The 22,361-nt window shown below is 46.8% G+C and overlaps 1 protein-coding gene across 7 annotated transcripts in view; it reads right to left on the reverse strand.

The window, feature by feature from the left end:
* Dlgap2 (DLG associated protein 2) overlaps positions 1–22,361 on the reverse strand; it is a 746,370-nt gene that overhangs the window by 108,569 nt on the left and 615,440 nt on the right. For all 7 annotated transcript variants that reach the window (XM_076553682.1, XM_042262958.2, XM_076553680.1 and 4 more), the window contains one exon: positions 543–1,615. In XM_076553682.1, coding sequence (XP_076409797.1) covers positions 543–1,615 — 1,073 coding nt within the window. The remainder of the gene's footprint in view (positions 1–542; positions 1,616–22,361) is intronic.

A 22,361-nucleotide genomic window follows, 5' to 3' on the forward strand; every position in this document is an offset into this window, starting at 1 on the left:
TCTGTGAGTTCTAGGCCAGCCTGGTCTCCAAAGTGAGTTCCAGGAAAGGCGCAAAGCTACACAGAGAAACCCTGTCTCAAAAAACCAAAAAAAAAAAAAAAAAAACCAACCAAAACTTTTAGCAGGGTAATTATTAGTTACAATAACTTCTAGTTCCAAACAACTGGGGTGGGGGAAATGCTGTCTAGTCCCCATAAAGGTGACCCACACTGAGGATCACCATGCTTGCGGCATGTGTACCAAATGACTGCACTGTACAAATAAGATGTGGATGTAACAATATTACGTCTCAGCCATAACATTTTCGAAGGGAGAACCAGTTCTGCCTCCTGTCTCTGGGGTTCATGTGGACTCGGAGAGTTCTAGCTACAGCACAGAGGGATGGAAAGCAAGCACTCTGGCTTACTTTGGAATCCTAAAAGGCAAACATGCCTTCAAACTTCACTTTGTACGCCACGCGTTGATATGATCCTTTTGGTCAACTACAAATGGCAGCAATGGCTAAAACCTTCTGCACAAGGACACAGTCACCCGGGCCTTACCTGGAGGTAGTGGCATGGCCGTAGCGAAGGCTTGATCTCTGGGTGGACCAGGGGCTTGTCCAAGTTCAGGGAGCTCTTGCGGTAGGCCTCCTTGGCCTGGCTCACCGTGAGAGTGGACCAAGAGCTACGCTTCATGTACCTGGTGTCTGGCGTCAGGGCCAAGCCTTCACAGGCTGAGCACTTAACATCACTGTTGCTTTTGGAAGTCTTTAGCGAGAGGTCCCCAAAGGGGCTCTGCAGCGCCTCGGGGTAGCAGTGAGAGATGTGGTCCATGTGGTGGCGGGTGGCCACGCTGGGTGTCCGGTATGTGCTGTCACTGTCCAGGTTGTCGTCAGAACTCCACCAGCTGCTCACACCGGACTTGTGCTTGCTCTCTGGCTTCCGCTCCTTGCTTTTGCTCCTTTTGCTGTGTTTGGAGTGGTGGCTGTGGTGGTGGTCCTCCACCCGACTGTCGCTCTTGGTCCCGTTGACGTTGCTCTTGGACGACCCCTCCAGAGAATGAGACTTGGTGAAGAGCTTCTGGACGGAGTGGACCAGATGCCGGATTCTGCCTGGGCTCTCATTTCTCTGCTCGGTAGCAGCCGAGGCCCTCTGGTACTGCAGTGTGTGGAATCCATCCCGGTGCAGGGGCAGCTGTTTCTCAAACTGGTCCAAAAGGTTGGCGGGGATGCGATTTACCTTCGTGTTTGTGTGGGACATGGCACAGTCATCCCTGGTGTCGTAGTGTGAGCTGTAGTGCATTCTGGGGAAGGTGCTGCTGGACACGTGGTCGCCCAACATCACAGGCATCATCATACACTCTGAGTGGACGGAGCTCCTGGGCGAGCAGCGGTGGTGGTCCATTGGGCAGCTCTCAGCTGGGCTGAGGAGGTAGGGTTGCCGCACATCCGGCCCATGGTGCATGTGATCGTGGGGGTGCTCGCAGTCATCTGGGGGTGACAGGCCGCAGGTATGGCCCGCACATATCTGAGGCTGGTTCCGGCTTCCAGTTAACCCTTTCATGTTCCTGGGTGCGGGTGAGTACCTCTCCTCATTGAAGTGCTGCTGCGTTGGAGACCATGAGTACTGTTGGTCTGTCAACAAAAACAGAAATGGGATTTAGTGCCTGGTGAAGCACTGGGGTGTGACAGAGACACAGGAGTCGCTCTCCCGGTAGCCAGTGCCTGAACTGAGTGAACAGCCACAGGGTTTAGATTACAGTGACTCCTCGGGATTCGGGGATGCTAAGAAGCAGACACTTGGTTTTTCCCCACGAGAGCATCGGCAGCAACAGGTACTGAACATCTGGTAGATGCACTGAGGCTCTCAACGGGAAGACTATGTGATCTGAAAAACCAGGGGTGGAGAGGGTAGCTCAGTCAGTGAAGTGTTTGCCTGCAAAAGAGCCCCAGTTCAGACTCCAACACCCACACCAAAGCAGGGCACAGTGGTGGCATGTGCTTGTCATCCCAACTTTGGGAAAGCAGAGTCGCGGTTCCACTGAGGGACACTTTAAAAAAAAAGGTGGAAACACACCCCTGAGGAACCACAGCTGACGTTGTCACTTGGCAACTACATGCATGTGTATACATGTGCACATAACCCTTATATACAGGTGTACTCATACCCACACGTGAACAAGCATCCATGTACTTATATAACACACACACACACACACACACACACACACACACACGGAAAAATATAGCTGTAGATCAATTATAGTGGAACATTTTGGTTTAGCTTAAAACATTTGAAAACTAACACCTGATATTTAATTAGTAACACTGACTGGTGAAGTAATGTACAGAACTAATGAATTAATCATAAAATCATTGTTTAATGTCACATGTTACCAGAAAAGTAAGCTGTGGAGGCAGCTTTCTCATCCCCAGCTCTCTACAGTTTAGGGTCCTGGACAGAGAGGCCTGACTAGGAGATCACCATGTCTCAGTGCTTCCCCTAGATTCTGCTCCGTGAGTGACACAGCCGGGGACCACCGGGCACCCTCACACAGCCGGGGACCACTGGGTACCCCCAAACGGCCAGGGACCACCGGGCACCCTCACACGGCCGGGGACCACCGGGCCCCTCCCCCTCCACACAGCTAGGGGACCACCGGGCACCCCCATACGCCCGGGGACCAGCGGGCACCCCCACACAGCCGGGGACCATTGGGCCCCTCCACACAGCCGGGGACCACCAGACACCCCCAAACAGCTGGGGACCACCGGGCACCCCCACACAGCCGGGGACCAGCAGGCCCCCCACACGGCCGGGGACCACTGGGTACCCCCACACAGCCGGGGACCACCGGGCACCTCCACACAGCCAGGGACCACCGGGTACCCCCACACAGCCGGGACCACCGACCGGGCACCTCCACACAGCCGGGGACCACCGGGCCCCTCCACACAGCCCCGGACCACCGTGCACCCCCACACAGCCCCGGACCACCGGGCCCCATACACAGCCGGGGACCACCGGGCCCCTCCACACAGCCAGGGACCACGGGGCACCTCCTAGAACATCACTGTGAGTTCTTCCCGCATCCTGACCCCAGGCTGGAACCTCTCTGAGCTGACTCAGTATGGTGGCCGAAGTCAACTGAGCCTCGGCACTCAGGCCCCTTCTTGAGTAATTGGATGTCCCCACCAGCCGATGCTCAGACAGGAAGGGGAAATGGCTTTCATCAGGAGGCATCTGTGACTCTCAAGTGTCAGTCCCAGTCAGTCCCCACTGGGCCACTGTCACTCGGACTCTTCCTGCCCCATCTCTCCACGGACTCTTCTCCTACACCGATGAGGCTAGTAATCCTAGCTTCATCATTTCCACCTAGAGTTCACGGGGAGACCAGGGAGAGCCCTAACCACATGCCCGTGAACCCCCGAGACAGCAGGCAGAAGCGGTTCTCCCTCTGTCCATCCCAGCTGCTCCTCTCATGGCTGTGAGGAAGCAGAAGTGACCAGCAGAATTTGGCCAAGCAGCCGCTCTAAGGCACGGCCCAGAATGCCCTGTGTCAGCTCCAGAGTTCAACTGTCCAGACCAGCTCAGACACAGGAAGGGGCCTGAGTGTCAAGGCTCAGGCACTGGGACATGAAGGGCGACCATGAGAGTGCACACCACTGTTCTTGGAAGAATCCTAACAGATGGCTGCAGAGCTGGGGACAGGTCCAGCCCCTTGGGGCTACAAAGGGGTCTTCCCCTTGGCATGGCAAGTGGTTGCCAACTCAGGGGTGACTGAGCTCCAAGGAGGGCTTCCTGGGTGGTGGCCTGAGGTGTCCCTTTGGTACTGCAATGGCTGGAGTGGGGTGCCTCTAAGTACCCTCCTTCTTCCAGCTAGGATCCAGTCATAGCACTGATGTCTCAGGTAGGAGCCATTAAAGAACGCCACACTTACAATTAAGAGGAAGGTTTCAAAGGAAACCGAGAGTTAGTAAGTGGATAAGTTGCAGGACCATGCTCTGCAATCCAGACTTAACCACGCCACAACGTTGTTGCCCTTTTATCTTTTGCTTTATTTTTCCCATTATCGTGTAATTTAATACAGTCCCGATCTCTTTTCACACTAAAAGCAAAGCCCATTACCGCTCCACTCACATGTCTTATTTCAGCCCGATAGTCAGCCCAGCAGCTCTGCTAGAAATGTGGCCACATCAAAGAACAGTGCGAGAGATAAAAATTTAGCTGGCATAATTAAATTTGATTATGCAACGTGTCTGCAGCGCCGTCTCATTTCAGCTGTATAGACCTGAATTTCCTCATGTAGGCGTGGAGTCCCCCACCACCTTTCATAAGCCTCACAATAACAAAAAATGAGATAGTGATGGGCTGTGGATGACAGTGGCTCTGTGGAGCATAGTAAGGACACATGCTGTAGGTTTTTTATGAGTCTATGTAACAGATAATAAAGTCTTAGGAGCCGTGTATTATTTCTTTTTGTGAAGATGAGGTAGCAAGCATAGGGTGTACGGAATCTTAGTTGCTTAATCTCTAGCTATTCATAGCAGCATTTTGTTATTAGGAGAAAACAGCAATTAGAGGTGTCATTCAACAGCACACTCGTGTCTCTGCACATTGAAAACAGAACATCAGTGAGTCTTTTACACCAGGACTTAGGAGAGCATGGATCCACCCGTTCCACAAGTCTGTTGTCGGTTTTACAAACATCACTAACATTTCAGTGCACCGGACGTGTGCCACGGGCTTCACTGGGACATCTGCCTGAACACAGAGCCGACCCTGTCACAAGCTGAGGAACTAAAGGCTAAAGTCAGGGAGATCTTCCACGAACTCATCAACCGACCAACCCTCCTCAGAGCTTTCACCTGGAGTTGAAGATCGTGAGGTAGCCTTGGTCGGCAACTGTCACCACACCAACCCTTTCTCTGCCACTCCCGTCTGCTGCAAATGTTATCATCCTTCCTCAGTTTCCCAAGGAGCACGTGCTCAGCTGAACTGTCTCATAACTCCCATCAGCCTCTCCCTCTGGAGACGCAGGAGCAAAACACAGTGCAGACCAAAGAGCACAGAAGGAGGCCACTATGTGAACCTTGTGCTCTACTCATTGTACTGGTGTGAAGACAAGTCCCCACACACCCCGGAGGAGCCTGACCTCAGCCCTACTGAAAATGTTTCTCTAGGACCTGGGGAGAAGGGGTGGGTAAAGTGCTTGCTGTATAACAAGAAGACCTGAGTTCAGATCCCCTGAACCCACGTAAAAAGCTAGGCGTGGCTGTACTTGCCTGTAACCCACTGCAGAGGCAGCAGGCAGATCCTCTGAGCTCACTGTCCAGTCAGTCAAGGCAGTGACCACCAGGTTGAGTGACCCTGTTTCAAATCCTAAGGTGGAGGGCAGTAGATAGACACCCAGTGTTGGCCCCTGGCCTACACACACACACACACACACACACACACACACACACACACACACATACACACACACACACACACACGCATGCATACACGCATGCATACACACACACACACACACACACACACACACACACACACACACACACACACACACACACACACACTGGAAATAAAACCAAATAGGGAGGAAGCCTAGGAGTACTGTGCCTATGCCTGGTTAGAAATGTCCCCATTCCATAGGTAAAATGCAGGTAATCCAGATACCTACCTCCAGAATTAGTAGGAACAACAGATAAACAAATTGAACAGATGTTTTAGACCATATCAGGCCCACACTAAGCACATAAAAACATTGTGGTCATCTTTCTTCTAAAATTACCTTCATATGTCCTACGGAGCTTGTCTGAGACCTCCTATGGGGGATTAATGTAGCTGTGCCAAGTGAGGTGTCTGAACTGGAATGAAAATAAAAGGTAGTAAAATGCAGGAGAAAGGAAGTGGTAACTTAGAAAAAAAAAAGGAGAGCCAAGAATATATATATTTAGATGGAAACTGCTGAGAGCAATAAGGCCAGGGCTGCTCTTTACAGCATTTCTCAAAAGAGTGTTCCTAGGGGCTGCCACTGCCATACATGACCCTCTCCTCAGCCCTGGCCAGTCACGCCTATATACAGGACCTTACAAGTGCTATTCATAGCTCCATGCTTAAACATATCGCTTTAGGTTGAGATGCTGGAGAATCCCATAGCAGTGTGTCCCCTTTCTAAGGTGGACAAAAGGACCCTCCCTGTCCAAATAGTCATGTCAAGGGTAATGTGTTGAATGCCCTAAAATAACCCAAATTTACCCAAACCCATCATATCATTAACTCTTTTCATTACTACAACTGTATATCATATCAGTATACTCATGTGCTTGCACACACACACACAAACACACACACACACACACACACACACACACACACGAATGATTCCTGTTGGTTCTCTGAGCAGCAGATTCAACAGCAGCATCAATGATTTGTAAGGTGTACAAATATCTTTAGAAACAAAAGTCCTGACTGATTCATATATCAAAGCCATAATACAAAAAGAAAACCCGCACCCAGATGTCCCCTGGTAGCACAACGTGAGTCCTGAGAGTATGTGATTCTGAGCTCAGGTGTCCAACCTTTCAGCTCTTTCTCCTAATTGCATTGGTGTTTTCTACTGAGTGGAATAGTGAACGCATTTGCAACATAACTGCACTTAATTACCAAATGACATCTTATTTATGGGCTTAATAAACAGCTTTTAAACAACTCCTCATTGTAACATTAAAAAAACAATGGCTTCCAAAGCACAGCGGAGAATTACTGTTTGCTGTAAAACCTGGTCCCATTATTCTCGAGGCCAAAAGCCAGGATTTACTTTCTGTGCTAGAGAAATCTACTCTGAAATGGAACTTCAGGGTCACAAAAGTAATTATAATCATTTTGTAAACCATTTCTCCTATCTGGATTCCTTTTCATAGAAATCAGAGGCTTCCTCAACTTTAACCCACCAGCCTTCTCTTAATTAACTTTTACTTGGTTTTGGGGGTTATTTTACATTTCAGCAATGGGTTGATCCTGAAGTGCATGCTCCAGAATCCAGCAGCAAAAGAGGGCTTCCTCTAAGACAGCTGCCCTTCTAAGACAGTTTCACAAGCAAATAGAATTTGGAAATACAATTCACAAAGTGGTGACCCCAACTTCCTTATTTTTAAAACATAAACTTTAAGAAAGCAAGCCAATGGTAAGTTTTACTATAACAGATGTATACTACAGACTTTGGCATCAACAGTGTGACTGGACATGAACATTTTTCAACCTGGAAGCAGCTGGATGGTTGTGACTTTGTGTTGAGAAATACACAGTAACATTTTAGAAGCCCCGTACTCTCTCACTAAACTGAGAACTAACTAGGGGATGTTAGTGTATACTCATATATTCATGCTCTAATCTTATTTTTGTTATTTGTGACTGTTTAAATTTTTCATTTTATCTATCTATCTATCTATCTATCTATCTATCTATCTATCTATCTATCTATCTATCTATCTATCTTTTTTTTTGAGACAGGGTTTCTCTGTGTAGTTTTGCACCTTTCCTGGATCTCACTCTGTAGACCAGGCTGGCCTCGAATTCACAAAGATCCAACTGCCTCTGCTTCCCGAGTGCTGGGATTAAAGGCTTGTGCCACCACCGCCTGGGTCTGTCTGTCTGTCTATCTATCTATCTATCTATCTATCTATCTATCTATCTATCTATCTATCTATCTATCATTATTTGTGTGTGTGTGTGTGTGTGTGTGCGTGTGTGCGCGCGTGCGCGTGTGTGCAGGTACACATATGCTGCAGAGTGACTAGAGAGACGGCTCACTGGTTAAGAGCACTGGGTTCGGTTACCAGCACCTCTATGGGATCTGACTGCCCTCTGCAGGCAGTGCACACACGTGGTGCAAGACACACACGCAGGCAAAACACCTGTACACACATGCCACAGTATGCGTGTGGAGGTCAGAGGACAACTTGTAAGAGCTGCTTCTCTACGTCTGCCGTGGGTCCCAGGCATGGCAGGTGCTTCTACCCGCTGAGCCAGCTCGCTGGACCTAAAGTGTTTGAAAAGGGGAAACTTGTTAGGGAGAGGGCAGCTAATTTGGAAATGCATAGGTTAGGCCTGTGAATGCCAATGACTCATTGGAAAGTAACGGGTGGATGACAGGGTAAGAGGCCCATACCTGCTGTACCCCAAGATCATGGGTGCTCCCGCTGCTGAGGGGTGGGAAGAAAATAACTCAGACACCACACATAAAAGGCCATCCTCGGTGTCTGAGTGTGACTTATATTTTCATTCTAGAAAGAGCCAGCCTGGGAAATTCGAAGCCTTGAAGATTCTCGAGAGGATTGGAATGGAGATGTCAGGGAGGTGCCGCCATGAGACATCCTTTCCAGCCCACCCATTTAAAAATATCTGTTGTAAATTGAGGTTGAAATATTTCTTAGAGTCAAACAGGCACATTAAAAATTAAGGTGTGCTCTGAGGTCACTGCATGGCAAAGCATGGGTCTCTTGTTACTTAAGGGCATTTATAACTGAGTGTGACCCAGGAAATAAATGAGGCAAAAATCTGAGAAGTTGTAAAGTGTCCATACCCGTTGGCAAAGCAATTACAGTTACTCTATGTTTAAAAAGAAAGGAAGGAAAAAAAACCACTCTTAAATGAAACAAATCACTCTGCACAGAGTGTTTCTATAGTACCAGGAACCAATTTCATGTTGCTTACTTGTTTATACACTGCCACCATCGCCAGAAAATTTAACCTGATCTTACAGATGTTAATGGGAAAGTAAGGTGAATTACTGAAGTGCTTTTATAATGAGGAAGAGAAGGAAGGTGAGGACTGTGTTTCAGAACCTCAGGCAAGACTTGCAGGCAGCTTTCAGCCTTCCTCTTTCTATAGCCAGCGGGAGTAGAGAAATAAATATAAATCACACTAAGCCCAGAGACGTGGTCAGAAAAAAATATGGTTTCAAAATCAAAGAGGGTCTTCTTAAAGAATATAAAAATATAGGGAAAGATTCTCAACACTGTTGTTACTGTTTAAAGTGACTAAGGAAGGATCTCTGTGAGTTCGAGGCCAGCCTGGTCTACAGAGTGAGTTCCAGGACAGCCGGGGCTGTTACACAGAGAAATGCTGCCTCAGAAAACAACAGCAACAATGAAAAATAAATAAATAAATAAATAAATAAATAAATAAATCGCCCATGGAAATAAGGACTGTGAGTTGGCTTGGGGTCAAGGACCTAAATTCAGATCCCCAGCACCCATATAACAACAACAGATCACACATCTGTCACCACAGTGCTAGCATGGTAGAGACAGGCAGATCCCTTGTTCTCCATGGTCAGCAAGCCTAGCTACTTGCTGAGCTCCATGTTCAGTGAAAGACCCTGCCTCAAAAATGACACAGAGAGGGAGCCAGGATGGTGTCTGGTACTGGTCTCTGGCTTCCACATGTACACATGTGCTTATGCACGCACCTACGTATGCATACACATCCACATGTATGCTGCAAAGAGACATCTCAGCCCTGGAGGGCGAGGTATCTCAGACCCCTTGAGCTGCTCAGGACAGCTCAGCCCTGGAGGTGTCCTGGACACCTGGAATTGCTTAGGACAGCTCTGATGGCTGGAGCTGCAAAGAGACAGCTCAGCCCTGGAAGGCGAGGTATCCCGGACACATATTCACACAAACACGTTCACACACACAGGCATGCACACATGCACAAACAGGCATTCATTGGAATAAAGAAAGCATTTTCTCTAAAGTGTTAGTAAAGAAATGAAGGGCATCTTATAGACACCAAGATGATATAAATTACAGATATGTGAAGAGGTTTCAACCTCTCCAATATATTATGAAACTATAGGAATAAAAAATATTCTTTTCAGAATAGATCCATTTAATTTGTCCTAGGAAAGCATCAGGACAAAGAAAGGAGGAAGCTGTCATTCCAGCATAATCATTTGTGAAATATTTACCAGGCTAAAACCACAAAGATAGACACGACATATGCCAGTTCCTGGATGGCTGGTTAGCGTTTTCCTGTGGCTGTCATGGTTTTACACTGGGACTTACAGTATCTGCTCCACGAGCCCAAACTTTCACATTGTGCAAGCTAAGCATTGCTCCTGAATGCTCACCACCCCACAACTCATGCAGTCTTAGCCCTTTGGGCCCCACCTGGAGAGGGCACTTTGCAACAGGAGGCCAAATCCTAGCAGTTTTCTGACACAAATCAACCACCCCGTTTTCACAGCTCCACGGTGGACCAGTCTCAACTCCCCTATCATCCTGGGGCCTCAGGATCCAATGATACAGGGAGCACAGCTAATACATCCACAATAACATGAGTTTAATAACAAAATGTTTGCTGTGCACATGGCATCAGGGCAGAGCGGGCAGGATGGCAAAGCTGCTGGCTGAGGGTTGAGAGAATAGTACTGGCATGGTTCTTGCTCTGGGCCTTGGTCACCTGGATTCCTCCGGGCTGCTCTTCTGTTCCTAAGGAAGCTGGCTGTGGTTAGCTTTGCCCTGTACTGACAAGTGCTGGAGTATCCACCTTTCCTTGACTTTCTCCCTAATCCATGCAGAGTTCATGTCACTGAGCTGCCATGGAAACTGTTTCCTAATCCCCACAATATAGGCCCAGGATGTGAGCTAACACTGTTCTAGGCTCCCAGTTCCCTCTCTGAATACGCTTACACCTGGCCAAGATGTGGCCAGAAGACTTTGAGAGGAAACCTGGCAGGTGTTGGGGAATCTGCAGAGTACTGGCCTGGGAGAAGGTAAGCAGGAGTGTAGTTGTGTCCCTGAGCCCCTCCTCTTGAGAGGTGATGCTTTTCATGGTTAAAGCATCGGTAATTATTCAGAAAATGCCCAGGAAATTCATGTTTACTACATACAGTCTGCTGAATGCTTCCAAAAATATTTAAAATCATAGGCTCAGACTTACGGCTCATTGATATCTGTCTATCTTACATTCAGGCCTGTTCACACAGTTTCCACCCTAGACTGGGCACTGATGCTTCTTAGGGACCAAGCAAGTGTCAGTGATGCTGGGTCACCCTTTGTTGGTAGTAGCCGAGTGAGTGACACTTGGCTAAATAGACGTAATAGGTCACTATTATAAAAAACTAAATCAACTAATAACTGAACCCAGGTCAACGAGCATAAACCTATGTTCCAGATGAAGAAGGCAACATGCAAAGAAGCCAGTGGCCTGATGCCACACAGATAGCATGGGTCATTTTGTTTCATATGATGAGGCTCAGACAAATCATTCAAATAGAGACTGAATTGGAGAACACATCCAGCATTACCCTCAGAGTACGGTTTTTGAGATGCATGCTATTTCTATCACATACTTGTGGTTGTGTTTGGGAATTCCTGAAGTCTTGGGAGAGGCCACAAATTCTAGTGTCATTTCTGTTGTTGTCATAAAATACCCTGACAAAATCAAGTGTTGGAATAGATGATTCTAGGTCATAGTCCACTGTAGCATGGAAGTCAAGGCAGGAACTCAACATAGCTGGTCATGTCACATCCACAATAAAGAGTGGAGAGAAATGAATGAATGGATGTGTACTTATTTGTGCTTAACACTCTACACTTTACAGTCCAGGATCCCTTGCCTAGGGAATGGTGCCACTCATTGTGGGTCTTCTCACATTAATTAACGTAATCAAGACAACCCCCCATAGAGAATGCACACAGGCCAATATGATCTAGATGATCCCCACTGAGATTCTTTTCCCAGGTGACTATATATTGTATCACGTTGACAATTGATCACGTCATGATTTCTGCACAGAGGAAGCAGCAGGTCCTTTCCCTATGTCACTCCAGCTCATTGCGGTCGTTGCTAGAAGTGGACAGCAATGATTATGACTGATGTCAGACGATAACTGCCATGCTTGAAAAAAATGTGGAAAACATTCTTGCTATTCTACCAGCTTTAACAGAAATATAGCTCAACAACTCACCTCACAATCCAAGCAAAAAAGTACCTCACTCTAGATCATAGGCTTGGATCCTCAACCTGTCCTAAAGTGAGTTTGTTCTTCAGATTTCCAAAGGTACCATGTAAAGGGGGAGTTTCACAGCTCTAGAAGCAAACAGTGAGCCCCTTTAACACCACTGAGGGGGGGGACTAACAGTGACTCAGGGTCTAAGAGCTCTGTAAAAGATCAATAAATCTGACTATATTAAAAACACTTTTGCGGGGGGGGGGGCATGGCACAGGGTCCAAATGGAAGCTAAGTGACGAACACGTGGAGCAGTTTGCTACTCAGATCACCCACAAAATGCCAACCCTCCTGAAACCTGCTGAGAAATTGGGAAGATAGAGCTCAAGGAATGAATTAGGAAAGTAGGCAAAGAGCACGGTGTATTCACATAAGCATAGAAAATCAGTGTCCCTTCAAGGCTGCAAAGATGTTCAGTTCAGAGACCGTCAGAGCTGCGGATGGTCGGATCCTGGGACAGGCAGACCATACAGTCCCATGCTATATGGAAGGACTGTGGCAAGAGTGACGTGGGAAGACAGCTGCTCGTTTTCACCCAGTGTCCTCACTCTCTCACAGAAATGAAAGCAGGGTTCTTTCTGTAATTATGCAGGAATGGTGGCAGGATCAGGAAGCTGGTAAGAGCAGTGGTGGGATGGGAAACTGCTCTGCTTGCTCTCCCCTGCTGTGGACACTTGTCCTCTGGATACAACACTGGCTCTTCACTTTGCAATAGGAGGAGCTGTCTACTTACATAGACACTCACAAGAGCAAGCCTAGTACATTCTGTCACAGAAGTGGGGGTGTGGCATCAGACCCTCCCCTGAGATTCCAGCTGCATGTGGTCTTCAGAGATTGTTAAGTATCCCATGAGGTAGGAGGCTGACTGGTTTGAGTATCCTAGAGACCCAGCGTCATTCCTCATGTTGGGGTGTGGCTTTGCATGTTGCAGATGCCTGAGTCACCCATACTCCTGGAAGTAAGCTCCATAAATTCATTGGTTCTCCAAGGAACATCACACACTTCCTGAGCCCAGGCTACAGATCCCTCTGACTTTTATGGCCATCCAAATGGCTGTTGTTGACATATACCCACTCTGATAGTCATGGAAAATCTCACTGTACAGCTAACACATTAGTGATCTGGTTTCCTGTTGCCACTTGACCCCCCTCTTTATGTTGTCTGACACATTTGCAGGTTGTCTAGGACCAACATCTGGGGTGGGCCTTTATCTGTCGCATTGTTTTCATATTGTCATCTCCCCCTTCATACTTCAGAAGCCATTTCTGGGAGTGTCATCATGGAGGCTCCCCCTCCCCCTAGTGCTTGCTTGTTCTGCCTGGCCATAGAGAATGATTCCTCTCATGGTGACTAGTTAAGCCATGGATGCACAGATCTGGCTGAAGAATTTCCTTTATGCTTATGAAATGCATTCATCAATTATGATGATCAAACACAGTATGCATCTGACCCCAGCAAATCCAGGGAGATTGTCCTTTCTGCAGGGTCAGGAGGAGGCCACGGTAGACCTCTTCATCATGCCCAGCCCTGGCAGTTTCTCTTCGGGCAGCTGAGACACTGTCTTTCACAGGCTGAAATGGCATAGGATGCTGACACCATAGTCATACCCTAGACTCTGGTGTGAGGACAGACTCCAGGGATCTGCTCTGGGGTCTGGGATTCCCTTACACCCATTTCCAAAGGAAGAGGTTGAGCCTTCCAGAACTATTTATATTGGTGTGCAAAACATACATCCAGCCTGGAGTCAGAGAGACGCCAGGGCTCTTCTACCCACTCGGGATGAGAGTTCTGGCTTTGCTCAGCCAGCTGTGTGTGGAAGCCTGGTCCATACTGAGCCCACAGACTTGGCTTTTATGGTCCAGGACACTGACTCTGTACCTGGAAGAGGTAGAGGGAATGGCAGAAGAGGGAAGAAACAGTGATCCAGGGTGATGAAGAAGCTGACTGGCCTGGGGTTCTCCCCTGGGACACAAGGTGCCCATGTGGTTTCCTGAGCAACAGTTTTTGTTGAAGGAGAGATCAAATGCTAAATGGAGAAGAGTCTTCAACTGGTCTTCTCAAAGGTTCGAACTGTGATTCCAGAATCCCTCTCTTAGGCCTGCATGGGTGTTCCAGAAACATAACTTGACTTTGCACAAATCTTGAATTCAGGTAGAGAAAAAAACTCAAGCCACTGTATGGAACGGTACAGAGTTCCTACCCTGACAGTTTGAAAAGATTTCTATGTAAACATACCTGCTCACTATGACCTTTTGGTTTTCAGATGTATGTACAGAAACACATATGCAGATATATTGTTATGGCACAATGTCCTCTGAATGAAACATTCCATCTTTGAAGGAGAAGGATGTGAGGGTATGGCAGAGGAGGGAGTGAAAGAAGGGATAACATTAAGAATGCTTTAAAACCAAATGGAAACCTACAATAAGCACACATACACACATATAAAAGAGTTTCATTGGAGCTACCCTAGCCAGAGGATAATACTTCTATTCCTAGAAGCCATAGTCTGCCAAGTAAAAAGCCCACTGCCAGGTATGGGATAGCACCCCTCAAATTGTTGGTAAGGGTTATTTTACAGACCCCCTCAAACAATACAGGCTACTGCCATTGCTATTGGTTGACCACAAGAACTTCATAGTATGTACCTCTTGCTGGAGATACTTCATACTGTGGTCACAGGACATGGATAAATTAAGTGGTTTCTGACAGGGAAACCTCCTCCCTTTTGTCTAGCTTTTATAAAGTGAATGTTCTATGTAGTGTGCTGGAGGAGAGAGGTCACAATAGTCTTACAACAGCTATGAACCCTGCCAGCTACAATAATGACCATGGCAAAACATGCTCATGGGTATAATAGTTACACAAATGTTTTGGGGGTGACCAGCTATTGTTTGATTGGATTTATGGTCTGTCAGACATGAGAAAATACATGCCTGGTACTGTAAACTTGACCAAGTACTCATGGCTGGGGAGCTCATAGGCCTCAGATATGAACCTAATACTATTATTTTGCTAAATGGACATGGTATCAAAATATCCTTTAAATACTATCTCTATACCCACAGATTAGCACAGGTCTCAGACCCCAGAGAAGCTTCTTTGTGCAGAGGATTGTGGCTAACTCAGAAACTCACAACTGGTCAAAGTGAAGAGAGTTAAGTATCAGTGGAGTGCTCAGCCACAAATGGGACACCGACATCACATTTACTTCCCCACTAAGGCTTAGGGAACATGACAGAACATGACAGAGGAGGCAGAAAGACCATAAGAGCCAGAGGTTTGGAGGATCAGGGAAAAACAGTATCTTCTGGACACCACAGGACTGATGTTCTCATGAACTCACACCAAATGTGATTGCCTGCACAAGACCTACACCATATCAAGCTCGTCGGCATTCCAGGATGAAGGGAGGAGGGGCTCATGGGTTCCAGTTCCTAGCTGAGGGCTGTTTATTGATAATTGATGACTACTTTGTGGGGGATAGTCAATTTTATAGGGTTGTGGCCTATGGTAGGTCAACCATGTTCCAGTGGATGACCTCCACACCCATTTGTATATAGATGGTACAAACTTGACTGAGTGGGTTATCAAAAAGAGCGAATGAAGTTGAAGTGGGGTGGATTCTGGAGGAATTATGGGGAGCAGTGGAAAGTAAACATGATTAAAATACATTACATGCATACATGAAATTCTGAAGAGTTAATCAAAATATTAGATGCAAGACTTAGGATACATACAATTCATGAGTCTTAGGAAGTTCCTGAAACATACAAAACTCACAAGGTTGCTCCCTCCTTAAGGATATATAAGCAGTAAGTACTGCTAGAGAAAGGATATTATATGATCTGTTAAACTGTCAGTGTATCGTGAAGAGAGCTGCCAGGATGAAGCTTTTATGATTAATTACACAGGCTGGAGTGAGCTTTTCGGTCATGTAACTGCCACTGAGGAATCTATGCTCTTGTAAGTAACCCCAATAAACTCACGGGTTCACCAACTTGAACCTTTGTGGAATTGTTTATTTTGTCTGTTGTTGTTCTATGTGGGGTAAGAAAACATTTGCTCATATCACCCCAGGAAAAGTCACACTACAATGAACCACTAAAACACTAATTAATTAAAATTATTTCTAGTAGCTGAAACTAATTAGAATAGAAATCCCTAGGATTGGTCTGATTTGACTGGCAGAACAACTATAAGTTTATGCATCATTATGACAATTTTCAGAAACTAACAAAAACAAGTACCAAAGATTCAATACCGTAATAACTGTAGCAGATGGCAGGGAGACCGGCGTTTATATAATCTGAGTTCAGTTCCACAAAAAACAGCAATGGAGCCAGGAGGCCTGGGTCCAAACCACAGCTTGCTCTCTTATCAGCTGACGGGTATGAGGAGTCACATGACCCTTTAGGTTCCATTCTTTATATGCAAGAGTGACTGTCAACCCCACCATGTTGCTGTGATACACATTCCAGCTCTGCTCCCTGCACATCACACAGACACTATCTAAACATATACTTGCTTTTCCCCTTTGTACAACACAACCATACGTGGTCCTCCATGGCCAGAGAACAGACGGTGAAGACAAAGACACAGGAACTAATGCACTGTGCCCTGGCCCAGGAGGGTGTAATTCACAGACCTTTCTGACCAGAATGCAATTTGGGAACGGCAGGCGTTCCAGTGAAAGGTACACATCAGCAAACTTGATTTTGTGCCTGATTGGGAGGCTAAATAGTACAGGCAAGCTGCCTAATGCAGAGATGTCATGCTGCATAATGCTGACATATCCCTCAGCTGGTCTCAACTGGGGCTGCCTGAGATACACCAGACTCCATCATCAGCCAGGCTGCCAGCTTTAATGACTTTCTCTATGGACGTCATTTCAAGGACAGTCTACGAAGCTGCCTTGACTGAAATCCAGTTATTGTGTTGTTACTCAAGATGGGCGGATGTTCCTTTCAGTTGCCCGGAGCCGTCACTGAGTGACCCCTAACCCCCATCTCCATTTCCTTAATCTCCAAAGACACATTGCGAACGCTGGGTCTTGTTTTCAAAACAATCTCCTGATCCGATAAGCAACAGGATGTCTACCACCTGTCTCACTTCTAAACATACCTGCAAGTCTTGGTCAAGCCCCTCTGCAGAAGTAGGGACAACCATGTGCCTATGCCCTCTGTGTTTCCATACAGGGCACATTCTGAGAGTGTCCCTGTATGCTCTGGGAGGGGTCCCTTGCTATTGGATGGGACAGGCATCTGACTGGAGAAGAGTTGCTATGAGGCTTCTCAAAGGTGAACAACTCTTTTGTTCTTTTTCCTTGAGGCCACACAGAAAAAAGCATGAAAGGAGGCACTGCCACCAGGGCTACAGTTTGAGACCCCAGGTGAAGCCACAAAGGGAGTTCCTGTTCCCTAGGGCTCCAGGGAGGAGAGAGGATCACTTTGGAAAATGATGTGTACGCATGAAACACAGATGGGGGCACTTCTCTATGGTGGGTACCAAAGGCTGCAACCTCCACAGTAACTGCTCACACACCTACTGTATGCACTGGCCCCAGGTTCCTCCTTCTTCCTCACAGACCCTGCCTAGTTCTGATGGCCCTAAGGCTTCCCTCGATGGCTCCATACAAATCAGACTCCATGGATGCCTCGGTGCCTTCTGCACCATGGCACCAGAGTTCCTGTCCTGACACAGTTTGCCTTACAGACAGGACACTAGCTACCAGTCTACAAATCAGTATGAGTAGGCGACTCATCCTGTGACTTTATGGCAGGGGCTGGCATGTTTATTCCAGGAGATACAAGGTTCCTTGAGGTGATTTGGTCTTAGGAACAATTTCTCTAGGTGATTCCCTTTCCTCAGTTGAATTGAGCTAAGGAACTGTGGCCATGAGCTCCATCTGAGACAGTTAATTCTCACATGCTGGCCAGGAGGCCAGGAATCCTCCTTGATCAACTGCTCAGTCGGGTGTGCACTCTGTCCTGGTAACATTGGCTGGAAGTGGCTATGACATTGAGCAGTGCTCATGGGTGCTCCTTTGATCAGGGCCATATAAACTTGTACATGGAGGACACAGTTCTTCAGGAATTTGGGGTATGTGTCTAGTGTGAAGAGTCATACATGGCTGATGGTGGCTGTACTGGATGGTACAAAAAGTATTTCCGCCATCTCAGAAGGTCTGTGCCAGATAGAGTTATCTGAAAGGAGGGAATATCAATTAAGAAAATTCCTCCATAAGATACAACTGTGAGGCATTTTCTTAAGATTGATGTGGGAAGGCTCAGCCCTCTGTGGAGCCATCCTTGGGCTGGTGGTCCTGGGATCTATAAGAAAGCAGGCTGAGCAAGCCATGGGGAGCAAGCCAGTAAGCAGCACTCCTCCATGGCCTCTGCATCAGCTCCTGCCTCCAGGTTCCTGCCCAGCTTGAGTTCCTGTCCTGACTTCCTTCAGTGATGGACTGTGATGTGGAAGCATAAGCCAAATAAACCATTTCTTCCCCAAGTTGCTTTTTTGGTCATGGTGTCTCATCACAGCAACAGAAACCAAAACTAAGACAAGGTCCCACATGGCAGTGCCCAGAGGCAACCAAAGTCCACAGAACAGAGAGGCTCTGGCCTTTCTCTGGGTCCAGCAAGTACCTTACACCGTCTTTGGAACCGTACACTAGAAGTGATCCTCTCACTGCTAGCTGGATGGAGGGTGCATACAGCTGGCCCAAGGTTGGAACCAACTGTGTTTCCACACCAGCAAACAAGACCACAACGGCTCATGGTCTCCTCTGTAGGAGAGAGACTGGACAGGTGTGGCTCTCCCTCCAAGTATGTTGGCTCAGCAGTGCATGTAGCATGGCTTCCGTGTGCAGCAGTCTTGGCTGGCTGTGTGAGAGTAGAGGATACTTTTATGTCTCGTGTTATCTTATTTCTGAATCAAGAGTAATGCATCATTCATCAGCTAGCGACTGCAGGCTTCAGACTCACAAAGAGATTTTATACAACAAAGGCAGGAGCCTGGTGGCCATCAATGCCCAGGGCTCAGCAGGGAGGCTCCCTCAGACAGTGAGGAGGTGGTGGAAGAACTGTCACAACCTCTTCACTTCAGTGAAATGTTTGCGCTTTCTATCTTTCTCCTTTTTAGAAAAAGGAGGTTCTTTTTCTATAAGGCTCTTATTACCATGTGTCCTACTAGACACACCGGCCTGGCTTCTGCCTTGTCAGCCTTTCTACAGATGTCCTGTGGCCACACTGGCTCTGCCCCAGTCACCTCCCCTTATGCTAAGATCTGTGACTGCTCCTGTCCGGGCCACATGGCTCCTTGCTGAAGTTGGGGGTGGAACAGGTTGGAGAGACTTCTAGTCATGTTTTCAAAGTGTTTTTAAAGATCACGTTGAATACTGTTAGGATGAGGATCAGTTAGGCATAAGGATGGAACCTGACACATGCCAGTTCCATGTCTTCCTGCCTTCTTGAACCTGAAACTTTAAACAAGCCCAGGCCTTGGTCGACTACAAAAGATGGGATCAATGCAAGAGCCTGTTACAGCACTGGGTAGATAAGAATGGGACTAAGACTCGTGGCCAAGTAGTTAGTGTGTATGCCTGTGTACCTCTGTGCATGCATGTGTGATGTGCCTACATGTGTGTCTCTGTGCAAACATGTATGATGAATACATGTACCTCTGTGCATACATGTGTGAGGTTTATACATGTGTCTCTGTGCAAACATGTATGAATACATGTACCTCTGTGCATACATGTGTGAGGTTTATACATGTGTCTTTGTGCAAACATGTATGAATACATGTACCTCTGTGCATACATGTGTGAGGTTTATACATGTGTCTCTGTGCAAACATGTGAATGCACATGCATACATTCAGGTATTTGTGTATGTAAGTGGCTGTGTGCACATATGCATGTTCACACATATATACATTTGTGTAAGTGCTCATGTGTGTGCCTGTATCTCTGTGTGTATCTGTGTGCACATTCTAATATACACACGTGTGCATGCTTGTGTTGACTACAGTGTCTCTTCCTCACTGTGCCTAGGAACCCTTGGTGGTTACTCTTGCTTCATAATTTTTGGTCCATCTAGTAAATGGAAGATGCCTTGGCCATTCACTCCCTGCCATGGTTTGGCTGCTCATCATCAGAGAAATGCCACGTCTACCTCCTTGTTCCTCCTATGAGGTCATTCACCACCTTCTAGACAATGTCTGCATTCTCATCATGCTTCCATGAACATTTGACCTTTGCTAATGTCACAGAGGTCTCACCATACTTTCCTCATCATTGGGTGCCAGGTACATCTCTATCAGCACCAGAACAGATGCCATAACCCAAATGCCTTTCCTTGATGCCCTGTAGGTGACCAGAACATCTATCGGTAGAAGCTCTTGGGCCCTAGAGTGACCACTATACAGAAACACACACATTGCTGCGCTTGCTGGTTGTGTGCCTGCCGCCACTGTGGATATGATGAGCAGTGATGCAGTTGGTGGGGTGTTCAGGGCTCTCTACTGTCTGTCTTTGATTCCACTGGCTTGTATATCCAGGACCGGTTTAGCTGGATCATACTGCAGTTCTCGCTTTAGTTTTGATGGACGTCTATATTGATTTCCAAAATGTCTGCACTCATTTATATTCCCACCAGCAGTACACAAGGGATGCTTTCCCCTGACTTCCTCAGGAAGATTTGTTGTTTTCTTGATTAAAGCATTCTGAGAGGTAAGATGCAATTTTAATGTCATTTTGACCTGCAATTCCTTGAAAGCTGAAGGTGTTGCACATGTTTTTTCATATATTGATTGGCCATTTGTATTTTTTCTTTTGATAATGACTGGCTAATTCATTCACTTTGTATTAATTTTGAGTTCTTTCTATACTGTGGACATTAACCTTTCGGGTGAATGTTTGACAGAGATTGTTTCCAATGTCCAGGTTACGTCTCCTATGTTGTCAAAAGAGTTTTTTTTTTATTTGTTTGATGTGATTCCATTTGTTGATGTTTTGCTATTTTATCTTAAGGGACTAGAGTTCAATGGAGAAAGTGTTTGTCTAGCTTCTAAAGTATTTCCTTCTAATACTTTCAAAGCTTCTGGTCTTACCTAAAGGTCTTTGATGCCCCTTGCATTGATTTGTGACAGGATAAAAGGCAGCGCTGTAGTCCCCATCTTCTACGTGTGGCTCCATTTCCCAGCACCACTTGTTTCTGGGATCTTAGTCAAAAAGCCAGATGACTGTATATGTGTGGCTTTCTTTTCTTCCATTTACTTTAAAAAATTTTTATTTATGTGCACTGGTGTTCTGCCTGCATGTAAATCTGTATGAGAGTGTCCAGTACCCAGAACAGACAGTTGTGAGCTGCCATGTGGGTGCTGGGACTTGAACCTGGGTCCTCTGGAAGAACAGCCACTGCTCTTAACCACTGAGCCACCATCTCTCCAGCCCATGTGTGTTCAGTCTAGCTGAAATCATGAGCTCCAGGTTGAGTGAGAGGTCCTGTCTCACCAAAGAAGGTGTGGAGTGTAGAGGAAGACAGGAGCACACCTGATGTTAACTTCTAGCTTACACACACACACACACACACACACGCACACGCACACGCACACACGCACACACACACACACACACACACACACACACACACACACCCCTATCATTTTGTTATGTGTATTTCCTCACGCCCATTTGCTTCTTCTCCAGTTCTCTGGGAAGCATTATTCTTTCCAGAGTCTCGTGTTGTTCTGATTTCTTTGCAGCGTTCCTTTAAATAGTTCCTGCGGTGCCAGCATAGCGGTCATGGGTTTCTTTCGTTTGTGTTCATTACAGAATGTCTCTATTCTTCCTCCTATTTGAAAAATAGTTTTCTCGGATATAGTAATCTAGGTTGGCAGTTAGATATTTTAGGTCTTGAAGAAAATTATCCCATGCCCTCCTGGTGCTTAGAATTTCTGTTGAGCAATCTGTTGTTGATCTGATGAGTTTGCCTTTATATAAGATTTTATGCTTTGGTTTCCTTAATCTTTAGGTTCAGAAATTTTGCCTAGTTATTTTCTAGCCAATATCCGCCTCTGGAGACTGGCTTGTGCTATGTTAGGATAAGGCAGTGGCAAGCAGTGGTATTCAGAGGGTCGACATGGGTTTTCACCTGTCTTCATCTGACGTTGCTGAAACATACAGACCTCCCCATGGCTGGGCCTGTGTTCTTGGACCAACTTCTGCACCACCACTGGGTGGGTTGCTGAGATGCCAAGGCATATCCTCCTAAAAGGTGCAAGACAGCAGTGTTTGAGCTCCAAGTACTCACTCTCCAGATTCAGCGCCCTGAGAAGCCATACTCGGAAACTGA

The sequence above is a fragment of the Peromyscus maniculatus genome, chromosome 17 (assembly GCF_049852395.1).
Source record: "Peromyscus maniculatus bairdii isolate BWxNUB_F1_BW_parent chromosome 17, HU_Pman_BW_mat_3.1, whole genome shotgun sequence".
NCBI lineage: Eukaryota > Metazoa > Chordata > Mammalia > Rodentia > Cricetidae > Peromyscus > Peromyscus maniculatus.